Source organism: Labeo rohita, unplaced genomic scaffold (assembly GCF_022985175.1).
Source record: "Labeo rohita strain BAU-BD-2019 unplaced genomic scaffold, IGBB_LRoh.1.0 scaffold_688, whole genome shotgun sequence".
Taxonomy (NCBI): domain Eukaryota; kingdom Metazoa; phylum Chordata; class Actinopteri; order Cypriniformes; family Cyprinidae; genus Labeo; species Labeo rohita.
Window position 1 is genome coordinate 1 of NW_026129621.1, and position 18,518 is coordinate 18,518.

At 35.3% G+C, this 18,518-nt stretch overlaps 1 protein-coding gene across 4 annotated transcripts; it reads left to right on the forward strand.

Annotated features, from left to right (window-relative positions):
- The first annotated feature begins 42 nt into the window (after positions 1 to 42).
- Positions 43 to 18,186, forward strand: LOC127161613 (uncharacterized). Of its 4 annotated transcripts, none has more exons than XM_051104342.1 (10): positions 43 to 281; positions 16,326 to 16,457; positions 16,531 to 16,662; positions 16,763 to 16,793; positions 16,903 to 16,935; positions 17,032 to 17,064; positions 17,282 to 17,369; positions 17,628 to 17,669; positions 17,752 to 17,791; positions 17,901 to 18,186. In XM_051104342.1, exons 2-10 carry the CDS (start codon positions 16,335 to 16,337, stop codon positions 18,027 to 18,029), a joined length of 651 nt encoding a protein of 216 aa, XP_050960299.1. In that variant the 5' UTR covers positions 43 to 281; positions 16,326 to 16,334; the 3' UTR covers positions 18,030 to 18,186. The 4 variants fall into 4 exon arrangements, with proteins under 4 accessions (XP_050960299.1, XP_050960302.1, XP_050960301.1 ...); XM_051104344.1 differs by lacking the exon at positions 43 to 281 and adding an exon at positions 1,084 to 1,117; XM_051104343.1 differs by lacking the exon at positions 43 to 281 and adding an exon at positions 16,064 to 16,197.
- The last annotated feature ends 332 nt before the right edge of the window (positions 18,187 to 18,518 follow it).

An 18,518-nucleotide genomic window follows, 5' to 3' on the forward strand; every position in this document is an offset into this window, starting at 1 on the left:
GAAAGAGCTCATCTGGAAACACTACTGGGAGAAAGAAAGTTTAAAGTTCACAGTAGAAGAAGGATGAAACTGGAATTTTGCGATGGAATTACATGGTTTGATGAGGAGCAGGTGCATCTTGGGGCTGTACGTGGAGATGATCTGGATAAACCACAGACCGTTGATAAATCTGGAAAGTTTCTTTGTTTCAGTGGAAGATCGAGTTCAAGAACTTCTGCAGAAAATTGAATTTATCATGGAACAAATGAAAAGGCGCGGGAGCAGGGGAAATCATGTCGAATGTAAGTTGCTTTTTTTTTTTTTTTTTTTTTTTTTTAACTTATGTCAGTTTGTTTGTTAAAGTCTAGTTCACACCGATAGTGTGTGTGTGTGTTTTTTTTTTCTTTTTTCTTTTCCTTTTACTGTTAGTGTTATTGTTATTGTTTTTAGACTGCAGGTCTGGACAATAAAATCTTCAGCAAATGCGCTCACGTTTCTTTTCGGCAATATGCATAGACCTATAGATTGCTGGTATAGAAATATTAATTGATTTTAACAGAATTAGATGGATCAGGCGAACCTCTCTTTGAATTAAACATTCATACTATTTCTCATTCATACTGTAAAAATCTTTAAAATGACATGACAAATGACCGGTTTTCTTTCCTAATAAACATCGGTGTTTTAATTTCAATATAAAGTGTATCGAACTGTATACGTTTAAAAATTAGCAGGATCAATAAGTGTAAACTGATCGCTAGAGGTCGCCGTCGCTCCTTTTGCTGCAAATTAGTGATGGGTCGTTCTTGAACGATTCGTTCATTTTGAACGGATCTTTAATGTGACTCAGGACGAACGAGTCGTCTCGGGCAGTGATTCGTTCAGTTGCGCATGCGCAGCATCCTTTTAGGTTCTGTACTGGAATTAGTTCATCTGTTTCGAGTCTTCGGGTTTTTACCCGTTCACCTTATGGGGCTGTCACGTGATGAACGAACGATTCAAACCCGAAGACTCGAAACAGATGAACTAATCAATTCTTTTTCCGGTTCAGACGGCGTTGGTTAGGGTTGTCACGTGATGAACGAACCCGAAAACGTGTCAGACAAGAGTTGAGCTAACCCATAGACTAAAGACCCAGGTAAACAATGAATTAATCTTTTCTGTTTCTTATAGCATTATAGTTTTGTCTTGTTTGTAGTGTGATCAGTGTTTGTGTAAGCAGTAGATGTGTTAGGGAAGTGAAACGTAACATGTTAATTATATATTGCTAAAATTAACGAAATGACTCGGGAAAAAAAAGATTCGTTTATTTTGCTGAACGAGGTCCGAGTCGGTAAAATAATCCGAGCTTCCCATCACTACTGCGAATGCTTTGCAACCCGTGTTGTTGTATGGGTATTACAAATTAAAAGAGCTGGACGAATAGGGAAAATACTCACTGGAAATAAATAAATAAATCTATGCATGCATGCATATTATTATTATTATTATTATTATTATTATTATTACTACTACTACTACTACTACTACTATCATTATTAACATTAAATGAAGGGAATTCCGTGATTTTGAAAAGAGATGATCTGAAGTTTCGTTTAGTTTGAAAGACATAGACGTGACTTCCAGAAACAACAACTATTTACTTCAAGAAAAAAATATTTATTCCATTATACGTTTTCTAAAAGGAGTCACTTAAACCCATTTACCAGTTAAATATCCATTGTTTGCAACATACGCTATAAAAATGCCAGTATCATCTAAAGGGATCATGTAATACAGACTATACTGGAGGCGAAGATGAGACCAAAATCTTAAAATTGTGTTAATTAAAACATAAGCTATAATGTTTAACATGTTCTTATTTTATTCAACATTAAATGTTCTTAGTTATAAATCAATCGCTGCAGTTCTAAGTATGGAACCCGGTACATGTCATGCAGGAGAGAAAATCGTACGCACAATAATTCGTTCCCTCATTTTATTAAATCATGCTCGAGTCTCAAAATAATAAATCTTTCCCTTTTTAAGTAAATCGTGTGCACAATCATTCGTTCTCTCCTTGTACTAAATAGTGCGCATGATATAATTATTCGTTCCGTCGTTTTATTAAGCCGTTTTTGTTTTTTTGTTTTTTTTGGAAAAGACCAAAACAATTGTTTCATGGTCGGTCACAGTTGTGCTCGGTGGGATAATGTGTGTACGGAATTACCATATTTCTGCAGTCATAAAAAGTGTTATATATCTTAGCCCAGCTATTTTAAACTGTTTGATCACATTCTAGGGTTACTATTTTAAGCGTTAAAAAATACAACCATCAACGTATTTAAAAAGTGTTGCTTTTTTGGTCATATATTTTTGTAACGTATATCATTAAATTTATTTATGAATGTTACCAGAATTACAACATCAATATTGCAACTTATTTTTAACACTTTGACATTTAATTAAGTGCAATATTTTGCCATTGCAGCATTTTTGTGCAATTATATAACAAATGCAATTGGATTTTCATGTATATCTAAATTCATTGTTCACAGTTGTTCCACCGGTCACTATTGTGACTGTCAACATGTTTACTCATTCTATCACCACACTCAAAACTAAATGTATATCAATCCATATATTACTACTAGATACCTTAAAGATAATGTGTACCAAAAATCTTTGTCATATCCTTATGTTCTGCAAACAGGAATTAAACTGCTTTGGTCATGTACAATTTACCATGTGAAACTGCACATATTTAATTGAGATCCTTAATTTTCTCCATATTTGCAGGAAGTGCACTAAAACATCAGTCAGTAAGGATTTTATTGTGACCGGTGGGATTAAATGGGTTAAATCATTCACTCAGTATAATCATTCGTTTCTTTTCTTTATTAAATAGTGTATCCGGTATAATATTTCGCCCCCCTTGTAAGTAAATCATGCACAATATTATAATACCTGCCATAATTTTAAATGGTGAAATAATCAATATGATAATTCGTTCCTGCCTTTTAAGGATATTGCACTTATTTTGCACTTCATTATTTTTTGATTAATAAAATGCAATTTAATCATTAAAAATGAGTCCTGAAAAATTAAAACAGAAAAAAAAAAAATCAAATGTATAATTTTAGTTGTGTAATGTATTTTTGTAAAATTCTAATTTTGTTATAATACTTTGATGTTTGCTATTTGCAGTGATTACTATTTACGATTTTTCATGGTGTAACAATGTTTTGAACCACTTGGCAAAATATCTGTCAAATGAACTAAAATCAAAAGCACAGTATGACTAGTTCATGGCCCGATGTTTTCAAGGGTGAGTGACGTCACAAGCCACCACCTTTTTTCTTTGTTCAATTTGCACACTGAACATGGGTTAACTTGGAGCTCTTATTTTTAAACTCCCAAAGTAAATGTTCTCCCTTCTCCCTAGAAGGATCCAGGTTCACCCACCTGTGTCTTCCGTAAATCGTGAGCTCCCATCCACCACCACTAGCACATTATGTTTTGCCACCAGGCCCGGATGTTTTCAAATCCTAGAAACGCTCCTGGTGGCAGTGTCAGAAGTTTTGTGGCACAGTCCAGTCTGACATCCCCTACGACGAACGTCAATTTGTCCTCGTTTTTCAAGACAAGCCATGATCAGAAATAATGCTAGGGATTTTTTTTTCTAACCACCATAAACTCCGGCACTCCCTCTATATATGTTGTTGCCTTTCATTTGATAAACACCGGTTGAGATTTCATGTGGGTGTGTGAAGGTGCACACCTTCTTCAGTATTTTCGACAAGTTTACTTGCGCGCGCCCGTTATTTTGACTTTCGTACAGTCTGACATTAATTACACTGATATCCCATGACATGATTATCGTGTTCCTACAGTCCGACAAGCAACAGTCGCAAAGGAATATTAATCGTGCAGTGTGCACGATTTTTTTGTTTTGTTTTGTTTAATGCATTACAGAAATGGGTCTCAAACCCAAAATGTATTTTTGCTCGACAGTAACAAAGGCGAAGAGTTCGAAGCCTATTATTTCCTCCGAAACCCAGAGTGTTTTTTTATTACTAAACCTAATACTAAAACTGGTCAAAACAAGAGCAAATATTTTATGCAGTCGTTATCCAACAGAATAATGGCATAAACAGTGGGCTGCATCTTTCGGAAAAATACGGCGCGCATATGCTCACATTTTTTAAGTAGTAAGCATCACTAACCCTTCATGACCCATGAAAATGTCAGCAGATTTAAAGGAAAAGTAATGCATAAATTATGCTCAATTAAATTTTGTTAAATAATCTGGTGTACATTTTTAGATCATCAACTTGATCTCAATTACGAAGTGCTTAAAAATATTAGAAATTAGTCAATAATGAAAAGCACAGAAAACATGGGTTGTAACAAGCGGTTGTTTTCTTCTGTTTCTTATAGGAAGAATGAAGTAACTGAAGTCTGATACAGAATTTAGGTGCAAAATTGTTTATTGACAAAAAGTTGATGTGGAGGAAGTGTTTCACTTGATGAGAGGTTTATAAGCTGTTATGTTATTGACCAATTAAGTGCTGACAACATGAGCATGAAAATAATGACTGAATTCATATATTCAGTTGCCCACAAAGGGAAAAAAATGTTTTTACAATTCACCAAAAGTGGTATTTAGTTCTTCCTGTAGCCATCTGTGTATTCTGAGAAAGTAAACGGAAAAAGGAAAGGACATGACGTATTGTGACCCATACTCGGAATTTGTGCTCTGCATTTAACCCATCCGAGTGCACACACTTGCCCCAAAATACAGAGCATATTTTATAAAGTAAAATGATTATTGCTGAAGTGCTGCATCAACGTGTGCTTTACTGTGACTTTAACTTAGACTACTGCAGGAACATTATAGTTAACGTGATCATGCTGCCTTACAGGTAACCCAGGTGGAGGAAAAAAGTGCACTAAAACACACTTTCACTTCCATAACGTACGTAAAGTGCAACACACAAATTTTATACTTAATATGCAAATCATTATCATTGGTTGTATATATATTTATAGTTGTGCCCTTTTGGAGCCCTGTGGCTTGTTGTGGATTCAGTGCAGGTTAAAGCTACCTCATATTGTATCGCGTGTATTCAGCCATCTCTCTCAGTTTAGAAATAGCGTAAAACTGAGAATATGATGGGAGAAAATGGGTGACCACATTTTAGAAATGATGTCTATGGGAGAAAAGAGATACATTACAAAGTTTCAGAATCGACTGTGCTGACGAAGAAGTGAGATGCACAAATGAGTCACTTAAACAGAATGGCAGAAATTACACAGTCAAGATGAGAAGCGCATTTGATTGCTCATTCATATATGAGACATTTAGCTGAAGACCTGCTGATCATATTAGTGTTCTTTGACTTCAGAATTACACACGTTTATACAGGAAGGCCTCTTTCTGCCTACTTCCTGAGACAAGTGACATAAGTATGGTGTGTGTAAAACATCAAATTTACCATTCTTGGGTCATGGTCATTTATGCAATTATGCATTTACATTTCCACCAATGTATTTAATAAAAGCAAACATCTACAGCTCAGCTTTTTAGATTGATGTGCATTTTCCACAATAGTTAATAGTTAATAATCCCTTTCACAGACAAGGCTTAAGCCTAGTCCAAGACTAAAATGTAAGTCTGAGCTGTTTGAACTGAAACCGAAAACGATTAATTAAAGGAGGTGAAATATTTTTCCAAAAGTAAAAATAAAAGGTTTCATTGTGTCACGTTCCATGAAAGATAAACAAAAACTGTTTCTCTTTTTGAACAGGAGGAACAATCAGCAATGAAAAAAATGTGGCCGCGTACTAAAATCAAGGGACTGATTTCTTGATTTTAGTAAACGCATGATTTAAGTTTTTATTTATTGGAATGTAAAATTAGCTATTTTGTGTCCATGTGATCTATTTTCATTACCATTTGACGCAAAATTTCGCCTGTTTTCTAGGCTACAAATGCACAGTGATGCATTCGTGTAATAAAGCTTTTTTATAAAAAAATTGTGACTTGAGGCGATCAAGCTGATTTTGGCCACGAAAGATTTCTCAAATCCTCTGATCCTAGGCTAACATTTTTCGTTTCTGTTCGTTAAATTAACATTCGTTCAAATTTTACCTCCTGCTCCGACGAAATTCTGGCAGTGTCCGAATATAAATATAAATATTTCCGACAAGTTTACTTGTGTGCGCCCGTTATAGCGGCGTTTTGGCTTTTCTACAGTCTGACATTAATGACACTCAGATGCCACAGTGTGACATGATTATTGTGTTCCTACAGTCTGACAAGTAACAATCGTTTTTTTAGTTTTTAATGCATTACAGAAATAGATCTCAACCCCAAGACTTATTTCTGCTCGACAGTATCAAGGCAATGAGATCGAAGCCTATTAGTTCTGTAGAAACTCAGAGTGGTTTTTAATTACTGAACCTAATACTAAAACTTTGGGGAATGCTTAATAGCTCCCTGTGCTATAAAGGCCAACTTTCTCTTCCATGAGACATTGTGATTTAGCTAAAATGCTACTATTTTTCCCCCTTTTTTCCCGATTTCATATGTTAACAAATAAGCAATTGGTTTAAAAATAATCTTTCATTTTGGACTGACACATGTGCTCTCAGACATGCACTCTTAGAGTGCACTTCCTCAAGCAGGGGGAAGAGAGGAGAATGTAGGGGTGGGGGGACAGAAACGGAAAAAAACAGCATCACATTTTCTGAGAATTGAGAATGGCTAACCCTTCATGACCCATGAAAATGTCAGCAGAAAATGTTTGCCAAGGAAAAGTAATACATAAATGCTCACTTAAATTCTGTTAAATAATCAGGTGTACAATTTTAGATGAGCATCAACTTGATCTCGATTACGAAGTGCTTAAAATGATTAGAAATTAGTCAAGGATGAAAAGCACAGAAAGTGTGGGTTGCAACAAGTGGTCGTTTCTTCTGTTTCTTATAGGTGCATCCTAGATTGAAGTAACTGAATTTCATGATGGCAATATGTTCTCAGTGCAGAATTATGTTTAATGACAAAGAGTTAATGTGGTGACCTACTTTCACTTGATGAGGTTTATACACCGTTCTGATCTTGACAGGTTAGACAGCATGAGAATAAAAATGTTGAACCCAAATGTTCAGTTGCCCACAAAGAGGCCACACTGTTTTTAATCCCCGGAAGAGGTATTTAGTTCCTCCTGTAGCCTACATCTGAAATGATGATTGCTGAAGTACTCCATCAACATGTGCTTTACTGTAAGTTTAACTTGTATTACTGCAGGAACATTATAGTTAACACAATCATGCCTTCTTACAGGTAACCCAGGTGGGGAAAAAAGTGCACTAAAACATATATATATATATATATATTTTTAGTACACTTCTATAATGTGCTTAAAGTGCTAATTTTGCACACTAATTTTGTGCTTAACATACAAAAAAAGGTAAAGATAATCTTAAGTAAGTACTTAACACAATAAATTTGAACGAAAACATGCTTTTAACATAAAAATATATTTAGTTGCCAGCTGCAGGGTCTCGTCCATGGGTGTAACTGGCACTGTGGATTGTGGGGATTCTTCTTTGCTTCCTGGTGATTTATATTTCCTCTTGAGTGCTGTGAATGCTCTGTGTAATTGGGATTTATATTTAAATGAGTGATTGTATGTTTTTTTTTTTTTTTTTTTTTTTTTTTTTACACTTACAGTTGTCCCCTGTTGGAGCCATGTGGTTTGTCTAGAAGGTTTTATTTCTGGTGTTGTTTTCTTTGAGTTACTTAATTAGCAAATTGACCTGGCCCATATGGCCCAGATAAGCATTTGTTCACTGGCCCAAAGCTGGTCCACATCTTTTTAGCCACAACTGAACCAAAACAATGTCATTACCCAACCCAAAATGAGCCAAATCATGGAAACCGATGTGGCTGATATATGGACCTTCTATAGTATTCTTGTATGGCTGAGTTCTGTAAGGGGCTGGTGGCTCTTATGTGGCCCACATGTGGCTGATACACCAAAAGCCATTATTTAACCATATTTATGCCACACCTATTATACATAAAATCTTAAACACAAAATTGATTCACAGACTTTTTTAAACAATACAAATTTTAATAACAGAAGTACAATATGGAACATAATAGAAGTGTGTAAATGTCAAATGAGTCAATAAATGTACAATAATGGATACTTTTAGTAAGTCTCACCAACCTTTCTCACTCGCAATCTGTTAGGAAAAAGGAGAGAAAAATAACATTAGCATATCATAATCAGTTATGTACATTAGATGGCCTATTACTTGAATATTATAACAAGCCATGACATGAGTGCTGCTGTGTAGCCCCTTTTTAAATGAACAAAACTTTAGCTACTCTAATAACAGACTATTTTAGACACAAAAACAATATATATTAATGAAAGTAATCACAAACATGTAAATTGCAGAGTTTTCTAGCAAAGTAACAAGCTGTGGACACTGAATGACTTGCCGAAGGTAAAGTCCGTGCTGTTTTATTTGCATTTTTCCGCGGTTGCAAAACTGATTGAGAATACTTGAGACATTAGAGATTCGTTCGTGTTTAATTCGCGTTACTTACAGCGTTCTATCACGCCACATCAAAGAGCGTCAAAACGGCTTTTATCGTTTACGTTTCCTAAAATATTAGACATTATTTTAAAGACGAGAGTTGTTTCCTATCGAAAATAACCAAACACAAACCTTATTGCGATTATTGGACAGGAGGTAGCCTAGTGACGTTTAATTCACGGATATGAACTGAAACGCTAAATTCCGAACATGCAGTGGTCAAAACGACACATACCGAACCAAACTATTTTTTCAACTTAGGCTCATAGGAAATACGTTCCTCTATATACATTTCTGCAAACCTGAAAAACGTACCTATGTTGAATCACTGTAGTTTCCAGTTAAAATGAACGCTAGAGGCAGTAACTTTGATGCCTTTTCATACATAGTATGATTTATAAGCAGAGTTTAGATTAATAAAGCCTAATTTTCAGACGATTACTAGTGCTGAATATTATATTATGGTTTTAAGACAATTTTAACATTCTGCGCAATTTCAAAATTGATACTTTAGAATGTTGTCGTCACATATACAGCTTCATATACATGAGTTTTCTAACATAGTTCGTTTCCTCACTAGCTCACGCGATACGGCGCTGCACTTGGGTGATGAAGAGATCCGGTTCGAAACCGTGAAACTACGATTCGACAGAACAGCTGAAATCTGAATGAGGAAGTAAAAATAGCACAGCTGTATCACAAAATACATTTTAATCAGTTTTGCATTTGTTAACACTATCGGTTAGGTTTAGGGTTGGGTTTGGTGTAGGGGATATCTCCAATAAGACAGAGCATTAACCCTTAGCAAAACGCCCTGGATATTTGAATTCTGTACTGCTGGAATACGTACCTCAAGCAGCATAATAAAAATGCAGCAATACGTGCCTGCACCAACCTAATACAAACGTGCCAAGGTCACGTATTGAACGTGTGTTTTAGCGCCACTCTCTGGACATTTCATTTGAAACTGCCGCGAAACCTTCAGTAAGGTACGTAATTACGGTGTTGCAGAAAGGCACGTAGAGGCACGTATTTACATTGAGCCTGGGTTGAATTTTTTTTGTACTTAAAAGTGTACCATTACACCCCTAGAAAACATTTAAAACACCAAAACTCCCCTGAATAATAGCGTGTCTGGGCAAAGGCTGTTGTAGCAGAGCGGGAAATGGACATATTTTTTAATTTTCAGTAGTCCATCAACAGGAATACGGGAAGAATGGGCTGAGATGTGGCCTGTGTGTTTTTCCAAGTAAAAGTAAAATGTTAACCATAAGTTAACATATTCCACGATGTGTCATAGCCAAGCCATATATGGCTCTAGTTTGTGTGCGGTCATCTGGGCCATATACATCAATGCAAATAGTAATCTAAATGAAAAGTCCTGGCAAAACATATGAAGAGTTCAGATGCAAAGTCATTTGAAAATTTTGAAAATTGATACTTTTGAACGTTGTTGTCACGTATACAGCTTCATATACATGAGTTAGGGTGTATAAGACAGAACATTAACCTTTAGCAACATGCCCCGAATATTTAAATTCTGAACAGCTGCAATACGAACCTCAAGCAGCATAACACGTGTCAAGATCACGTATTTAACGTGTGTTTTAGCGCCACTCTCTGGACATTTCACTTTGAAACGGCCGCGAAACTTAAGGTATTAAGGTAGTAAGGTACGTGTTGCAGAAATGTATGCAGAGACACGAATTTTAACGAGCCTGGGTTACAACTAGAGGCTTTTGCATTTTAACTCTTCATATATGTAAAAGTTTGGCCCATATGTGTCCAGCCATGCCATACCTAGGTCAAACGTGACAGCAATCAGCCACATTTGGCCCAAAGGTTCTTGCTATCTGGGTGCTCTTTTGAATATGTATTATTTGATGTGAAATTTAGTATTTGTGAATGTAATAAAACTGCTTGTACAAGCCATAAGCTTTCACTACTGTTTGTGGCCTGTTATTAGCTTGGTCTGCTCCAACCCTAATGATTTAGACTGTTTGGCTTGATGAAGTTTAAACAATTATGTGTTACTTGATCCCCTGAATTAAACTGCCAACGAAATACCATAACAAGCCATCACATAATCGCTTCTCATCATTGGCTCCTCCCTCTCTGTCTCATTCCACAAATCACAGCAGAGTCTCTCGCGGCTGCGCTTTACATGAACGCTCCAAACACGTTCGGCCAATTCATGGAAAGAAGAAAACTGACTCAAAAGACTTATTAAATTACAAATAATTGGCATCGCTGGTTCGTTTGATAGAAAATGACGGAACACGCATAATAACTGCTGAAATATCTGCAGGTGTTTCTAAGGTCAGTCAGAGCGCTCATATACGCACAGTATCCTGTACAGCCGCCATGGAGGGGTACTGCGGTTATACAAAAGCTGTAATGAAACAATGGTTGCTTTTCGTAAGCATTAAAACTTATTCTAGCCCTCTGATGCATTATGGTCACTACAGTGGACAGCTATTTAGAGGCCATTTTTAAGACGTAGCATCATGTCTCAAACACTAACTGAACCCCCGAATTGATGTCTACAATTGTATTTAATTGTTATCTTTGTATCTTTTTTTTTTTTTTTTTATTTTGAGATATTACATAACAGGCCCGGCTCCACGGGGGCCAGGGTGGGCCTGGCCCACCAAATCAGAAGCTTGGCCCACCCTGGCCCCGCACTAGATAGCCTGACAACCAATCAAAAATTGGAGGATATTCAGTTTGCTTGATTTTAATTTGTTTTTTTTTTGTTTTTGTTTTTTCTAACCGCTCACACCCCGAAGCATTTTAATATTGTATATAGTTTTCGCGCTATCAATACGCAGGGTACTGAAATCGCTTTTGCGCTGTTTACTTTCACTTTTGCTTTCGTGATTATAAAGCGCACTCTGTGTAAAGAATGTCTGTCATTGATGAGGATTAAGCAGCAAATCCTCAAGCATGGTCTGTCAATCACGTCTCCTTACCCCCTTTTTTTCTATTTTATCAATGATCGACTTTTATCAATAACCTTCCTCCAAACCTACCCATTTTATAGCTAATATTAAAATGATATAAAACGTAACTGACCAAAATATGTAAGGAAATGACCATTTTAGTAACAATATAGCATAAATATTTAGTCGCTAATCCCACTGCTCCTCTCTGGCTGAATACAGTATGTTTGTGAGGTGCAGAGCATAATTTGCATAAATTGTTAATCGCTGAAAATATTATCCAGAATATTTCCCTATTAATTCCGTGAAGGCGCGCGCGCGCATCATTCAAACACACCTCACCAGAAAACGGCATGTCATAATCTGTGACGAATGCAGGCGAGATTTAATATTAAAATTTGTAAAATCCACTTCAGCGCGGCTTTATTGCCTATGGTCGCAGGACTAGCTGCTCGGGATGGAGATGAAGATCGCCGGGTAAAGGCTTGAATTTGAGTCTTTTCCTCGCAAGTCGTATGGATTCTGAAGATTTGGAGTACAGCGCACAAATAAAAACACTTAATTTTGTAATTATGTTGCGTTTTGATCTAGTGTATGGTTGGTTCTATTGTTAGTCACAGCATGTTAGAGAAAACGCCTTTTGTGTCTCACCACGGCAAACAAATTAAATATTACATGAATGGTAAACGATTGCAGAAATGTTATTTATTTTAAGGGTTTAAAGTGTAGTCTTGTTTAACATCATGCATCTTGGAAACGAGCTGGCAGCAGAAATCAGAACAGAATGTTATAATTTCATATTGAGTAAATGATTAAACAATTTAATAATGCAACTGAAAACATGGGGCAATTGATATGACAACTAAAAACAACAATAATAATAAAAACAAAAATAACGCGATTTTAATTATTCGTTTTTAGGTGTCGTCAATACATGCGTATTTGTACATTTAGATGCTGTGAATACGTCAGTATAGTACGTTTTGGTGTCTCGAAAAATGTAAGTAAAATGTACGTTTTATAGAACCACTTTTTACGTAAAATACGTACGAATTATCATGAGATCACGTTGGTACAGATGTTCTCAGTTTAGAATGGTAGCGTATGTTTTCCAACTGAACTAAATTATTTTTATTTCTATAAAAATGCTAAACGTCAGTGAAGGCGGTGCCGCGGTGGTCAAGTAATGTAATCAGTGTATGACCATACATTGTGTAACACCAACTACACCACGTGAAAAAATGTGCAGTTTTGTATTTAATATACGAAGAAGTATTCTTTTCTTTCTATTTTGATGCACTATAAACTAAAATGTGCTTTTATCATAATATATGTTTTAAAATAATGTATGTATTTACCATGTATTTACCACTACAACCCCCATGACGTTTTTATGGGCGGTTTGATTGGCAGTCAATGGAGCCATGGAATAAAAGAATAAAAAAGGTACATTTTATATTTCATAATCCTGACTTTATTTTCGCAATTCCGAGATTATATCCCACAACTCTAGAGGAAAAACAACTCGTCATTCTCTCTTTTCCCCTCGGCTCAGAGTTTACGTCCCACACTTCAGAATTAACAAACTCATTAGTTTTGTTAAATCGATATATAAAGTCCCAATTAGTAGATATAAACTTTCATTTGTAAGGAAAAAAGGTCAGAATTGTGAGATAAAATAAAAAAGAAAGTTCGGTAAAATGTTAATAGTAATAGGTTTAAATAATATATTTAATGCTGTAACTGTAGTGCTAATACAGTACATCCTCTAACAGCATATGTGAATATTATGTAGACCTATTGTTTAAATCAAATGTATGCTTTAAAAGTAGAGTAATCATAGGAGTTTTCATCCATATGTCCGTTTAAACGTCTGCGTTTAGTTTCAAATGGCGTCTTTGACTACAGTATTGTATAAAAATTATTTGCATTCCGATTTTGACATCAAAACGCACAAAAATATATATTTTTCTTTTATTACATGGAGTTTTCCCGTTTACCTCCATTTGCTACCAGTGTTCTTCTGCAACCACTATGCGCGCGCAGCTGCAAGTGACGTCACTGTGACGTCTACTCGAAATTGGTCTATACACCAGCAGCTTCACTGTTGTTATTTTAGTGATTGCAACGTGAATCGTTCTGAACAGGTTTCCGGAGAATAATCATTCTGCTCTCTGCCTGCTTTTTTTTTTTTTTTTTTTTTTTTTTTTTTTTTTGGTCAAGGATTTCTTTAAGGTACGTTTACTGAGTTAGCAGGTTTACAAACTAATTATCCAAAGAAAGTTTTCGTGCAGGGAAAGTGGATGTTCCAAAATACAAAGCTTACAAAAAACTACAACTCTGGTGGGAAAAAGCTAATCTTTAATCCACTGATGCTCGATTTTAACTCTGCTGTGATAAAAGCCTATTTATTATAGACACTATGTGCGCCAGTGCGAGTAGGGGAGCGCGGGGCAGGGCGTCGTTAGGGCTAATCATTTGGGGCTTGAGCCCCGAAAGACTTTTCTTTAGCCCCGAATGTTTTTGTCTCGCCGTATGATTTCCAAGGAATTCACGGAATTTGTAAAAGTTTGAATGAATTAATCAAAAGCCGATCATTACACTTCAAAAAAGGGGATATAGACTAGTATCTGTAAATAAAATACCATTTAAATATGAATCCTGCATGTTCTGCGTGTCTCTTTATGACTGAATTGTGCAGATGCAGGCGCGGTTTCCTTTACTACACAAGCGCGCGCGTTGCAAGCAGTTCACGGTTTCATTTGTGTAAACCAGGGTTATATACCCACAAAAATTCACGGTATTTACGGAAACACGTCAAAGTAAAAGTTTAGCTTGTATAGATATTGTGGCAGAAATACATTACTAACATTCAGTAAAATGCATGTACCTACACTACTACTACTGATAAAAAAACATTGTTACCCAATATTTCTTCCATCTTTTAATTTTATTAGTACATTCCCTTTATTTGCCAAAAACAAAATTGAATTTTCATGACTTAAAAGATAAATTAATATGTTACGCCTTTATTTCATAACGAAAAAAATGTAAATGCACAACACAGTTAAATTGTTAAATTGTATAGGTTTCATTGTTTTAATTAATTAGACATGTTACATTCATGTCTGTGTATCTCTTTGGTTTCTCCCATTGTCTCCCCCCGTCGATCTGTCTACTTTGGTTTTGCCCTCGTTATTCTGTTATCCCCGTCACCTGTATTTCATTATTAGTCACCCTTTATAAGTCTGCCCTTTTCTTGTGTTTGCTGTCGGTCTTTAATGTTATTGTTAATGTTTCTACGTGTGTGGATATTCCTGCTTGTGCTACCTGAAGTTTATATTAAATATTGTTGCCTGTTATCTCGTCTCTCGTCTCGTCTCGTCCCGTCCAGCACTCAGCGACTAAGTAACACATGTTTTTTGATTAATACAATTAAATTTACCCATTAAAAAGGAGTCCAGGAAAATTCAAACAGAAAAAAAAAATGAATTTAGAAAAAAAAATAATAATAATAAAATAAAATGGAATTTGGGGAGAAAAAAATGGGGCCCTATTTTTGCATGCAAATATATATTTCTAAATGTACTATTTTATTTGTGTAATATATTTTTGTAAAGTTATAATTTTGTAATAATACTCTGTTTGCTATTCGCAGTGATTTAAAAACTAAAATCGATATGACAATATGGTTTGGCTCACACACATTGGATCATGAACTCATGAGTTCATGATCCGATGTTTTCAGATATCAGAAGAGGGGTGAGTCAGGTCATCAACCTTTTTACTTTGTTCAATTTAACTTTAAAATATATCATATATATATATATATATATATATATATATATATATATATATATATATATATATATATATATATATATATATATATATATATATATATATAATCTTACATTGTGTCTACGTGTGGCGTTTAGCATTAGGTGAATTCTCACTGTCTCACCCTGTATATATTTATACATTTCTTTATTGATATCTTAACATTTCTTTTCGCAACCATTTTCAGTCATTTCTTGCTTTTCCGCTCTTATGAACAGCAAATTTTCATACGTGATAAAATATATTTTGTGGTTTCTCGGTTTGACCGATTTGAACATCCATAACGCAAAACATAGGCACTAGAATGAACTCTAGTGAGCTCTTTTTTTTTTTTCTTTTTTTTTTTTTTCACTAGAGTTTCTGCTAGTGATTCCTATGGAGAAATATCACTTCCTGCCCTCCAGCTGCATTTCGCGCCTCTTTTATCCCTGGCATAGATCCTTTGTACTTACGTACATGCACTTGTTCTCTCTCTGTGTGTGTGTGTGTGTGTGTGTGTTTATTATTCTCTTTGTATACCCCTTTTCTACGTCTGTTGTGAGATGTATATATTTGTATTAATATGTATATAATTGCAAAAAAAAAAAAAGCTGCATTTCGCGCCACAGCAATGACGTCATGTGCAAACAACCTATTGTTAGTGACAGTAGCGCCCTCTGCTGCCTCTTGAGTAATAACGTAAAATTTTTATGTAACTGTTTCATTTTAAAGTGTACCTCCTTCAGAAATACGGCCTATTTGTTTTCGGTACAGTCTTTAATCTAAGTCGTTATTTGTTGAAAACGTTGGGATTTTTTGTTTTTAAAGTTATTTTGAACTGATATATTCTATAAAAGACGAGGTTCTTTGCATTTTCACTTCTTTAAAATACTCAGCAATACATCTTTTCTAATGTTTAAATGTTCGTTAAACACCTGAACAATAATAATATAATGCAACAATAAATTTAAAACATCCTCTCTTTTTTAGCCCTGAATCATGTATAATATAAGTGTGACATGTGGAGAGATTCAGACTGACGGCGGCTTTGAGTTCAATCTTCCCTCTGATTCACTGAATCAAACACTCAATCCGGATTGTGAGCAAAGCTGGCACTCAGAGGTGAGTGTGTTTCTCTCCTCAAACTACACCATTATTCACACACACTTGATCTGATAATGTTTTATTTGTTCAGGACGGGCGTCTGATAGCAGTTCCATCAGATCCTCAAAGAATGATTGATCCTGTGATTTCTGTCTCATCTGATCGTCTCATCACTTCTCACTGTGTGAATCTGAAACATGAGATCATTTGTGATTCTACTGGAGTAAACCAACTCAATCTCTCTCAACATTGATCTGTTTCTCACCTTTCATCCTTCATGAACATTATAAATAATGCTTTAATGCAGCTTTCTTTCATTTCAGTCTCCTTTCAGTCGTGAGATCATGTTCAGAGGTGAGAGAAACAGTAAAACACATCAGTGTGTCCTGATTGAGATCAAACTCTGTGTTGAACTGAATCTTCTGTGAATCTTCAAGTGAATCATGATGTTTGTGTTTTTCAGTGAGGAATGAAACTGCAGTGACTCCAAACTCAGGTGAGTTTCAGCTGATAAACGTCTGATTATTTACACTTTCAGAATTTTTTTTTTCCCTCATATTGGCTCATATTTATCATCACTATGTTTGTAAAGATGATCTGAATGAAGTGACTCTCCAGCACTCAGGTAAAACACTAGATTTGAACAAAGTATTTCAATCTGTTAGTCTTTATTGTTTTGTGTGTTTATTCTTACTTTGTTATATTAGTTATTCATGCTAAAATACTCTGAAATCGAAATAGCCAAAAAGAAGAATGTTTTATTTGGATCACATTAATTTGTTATTGTTTTTATTGTTATGTTTTTGATCAGCTGATTGTATATATCATCATCTCTTTTATAGATCAGTCACTCCTGATTTTGGCGGTTTTTTTAATTGTCATTCTTATCATCATCTTGATCTGTTTCTTGTGGCGGAAAAAGAAACTCGGGTAAGCTGTGATTGTTTAATTTATCTGAAAGACTCTAGTCACTAAATTATGATTTTTATAATTGTTAGAAACAAAGACTATAAGTGAAACAATTGTTTATCATTTGATCAATATAACAGACCATTACACTTCTGATATAAAGTGATATTTAATAATGTAATCTGTGGCCTCAGATGTAAAAAAAAATCTCTCAGTAAAATGAGAATACCTTGATGGATATATAATCGTATTTAATAATCAGTTTCAATCTATTGTCAGATGCTTTCTGAATGTCTTTCGGCGCGACGATTCAGAAAACAGGTGAGTTCGACTGAATCGCATCAACATTCACATTTCATGTGAGACTCTTTGAATCTTCATCATCTGAATCTGATTCTCTCAGGAATCCTGAAACTGGTGTTCAAATGCAGCTTAGATCTGATGTAAGTTGTGATGTAAGTTTGAGTAACTATGAAATGTGACAAATTTCAATTATGGGTCACCATACTTGGCCACACGTCAAGTCCTTTCCTTTTCCTTTTTTCCTGATAGGATGATCCTGACAATCATCTGGAAATGGAGCCGATTAACTGCTCAGATTCAGATTTTCGGTCTTCAGAGAATCAGAAGAATCCTGTTGACCATGTGTTCCATTCAGCGCAAAATCTGAACCCTCCTTAAGTCTCATTGTTTCAGCTCATTCACACAGTTTTAAAGTATTTATGATTGGTTTCACTGTGAGAATTTAGCTTTTAATTTTTCAAAACAACACCGTATTCCACTCATAATTGTTCTGTATTCTGTGTAAATATAATGCCGTGCTCTAATAAAAAGAAAATGTGTGCAAAATGTGTTTTTTTTTTAAACCATTATTTTTCCTAAGTATCATGAAATGGTGTAAGGTTGAGAAGGATGTTTAATATCTTTTCAGATGCTGGTTCACAGATCTTCTGCTCCAAAACCCAGTGATCTGCCTGTATAGTCAGCATTGTAGAAATGAGCTGTCTGTGTAGGGAGTGAACACAGCTAGTGATTCCTGTCGGTTAAAAGCAGCTCATGCCTGACAATAACAACGCCAGCATTTGATCGGTTTCTAACCGTCTCTGACACAGTGGATGTTGTTTGATAGAAGGTGATGTTCATTGTGTGTCCAGCAGGTGGCGCCAAATA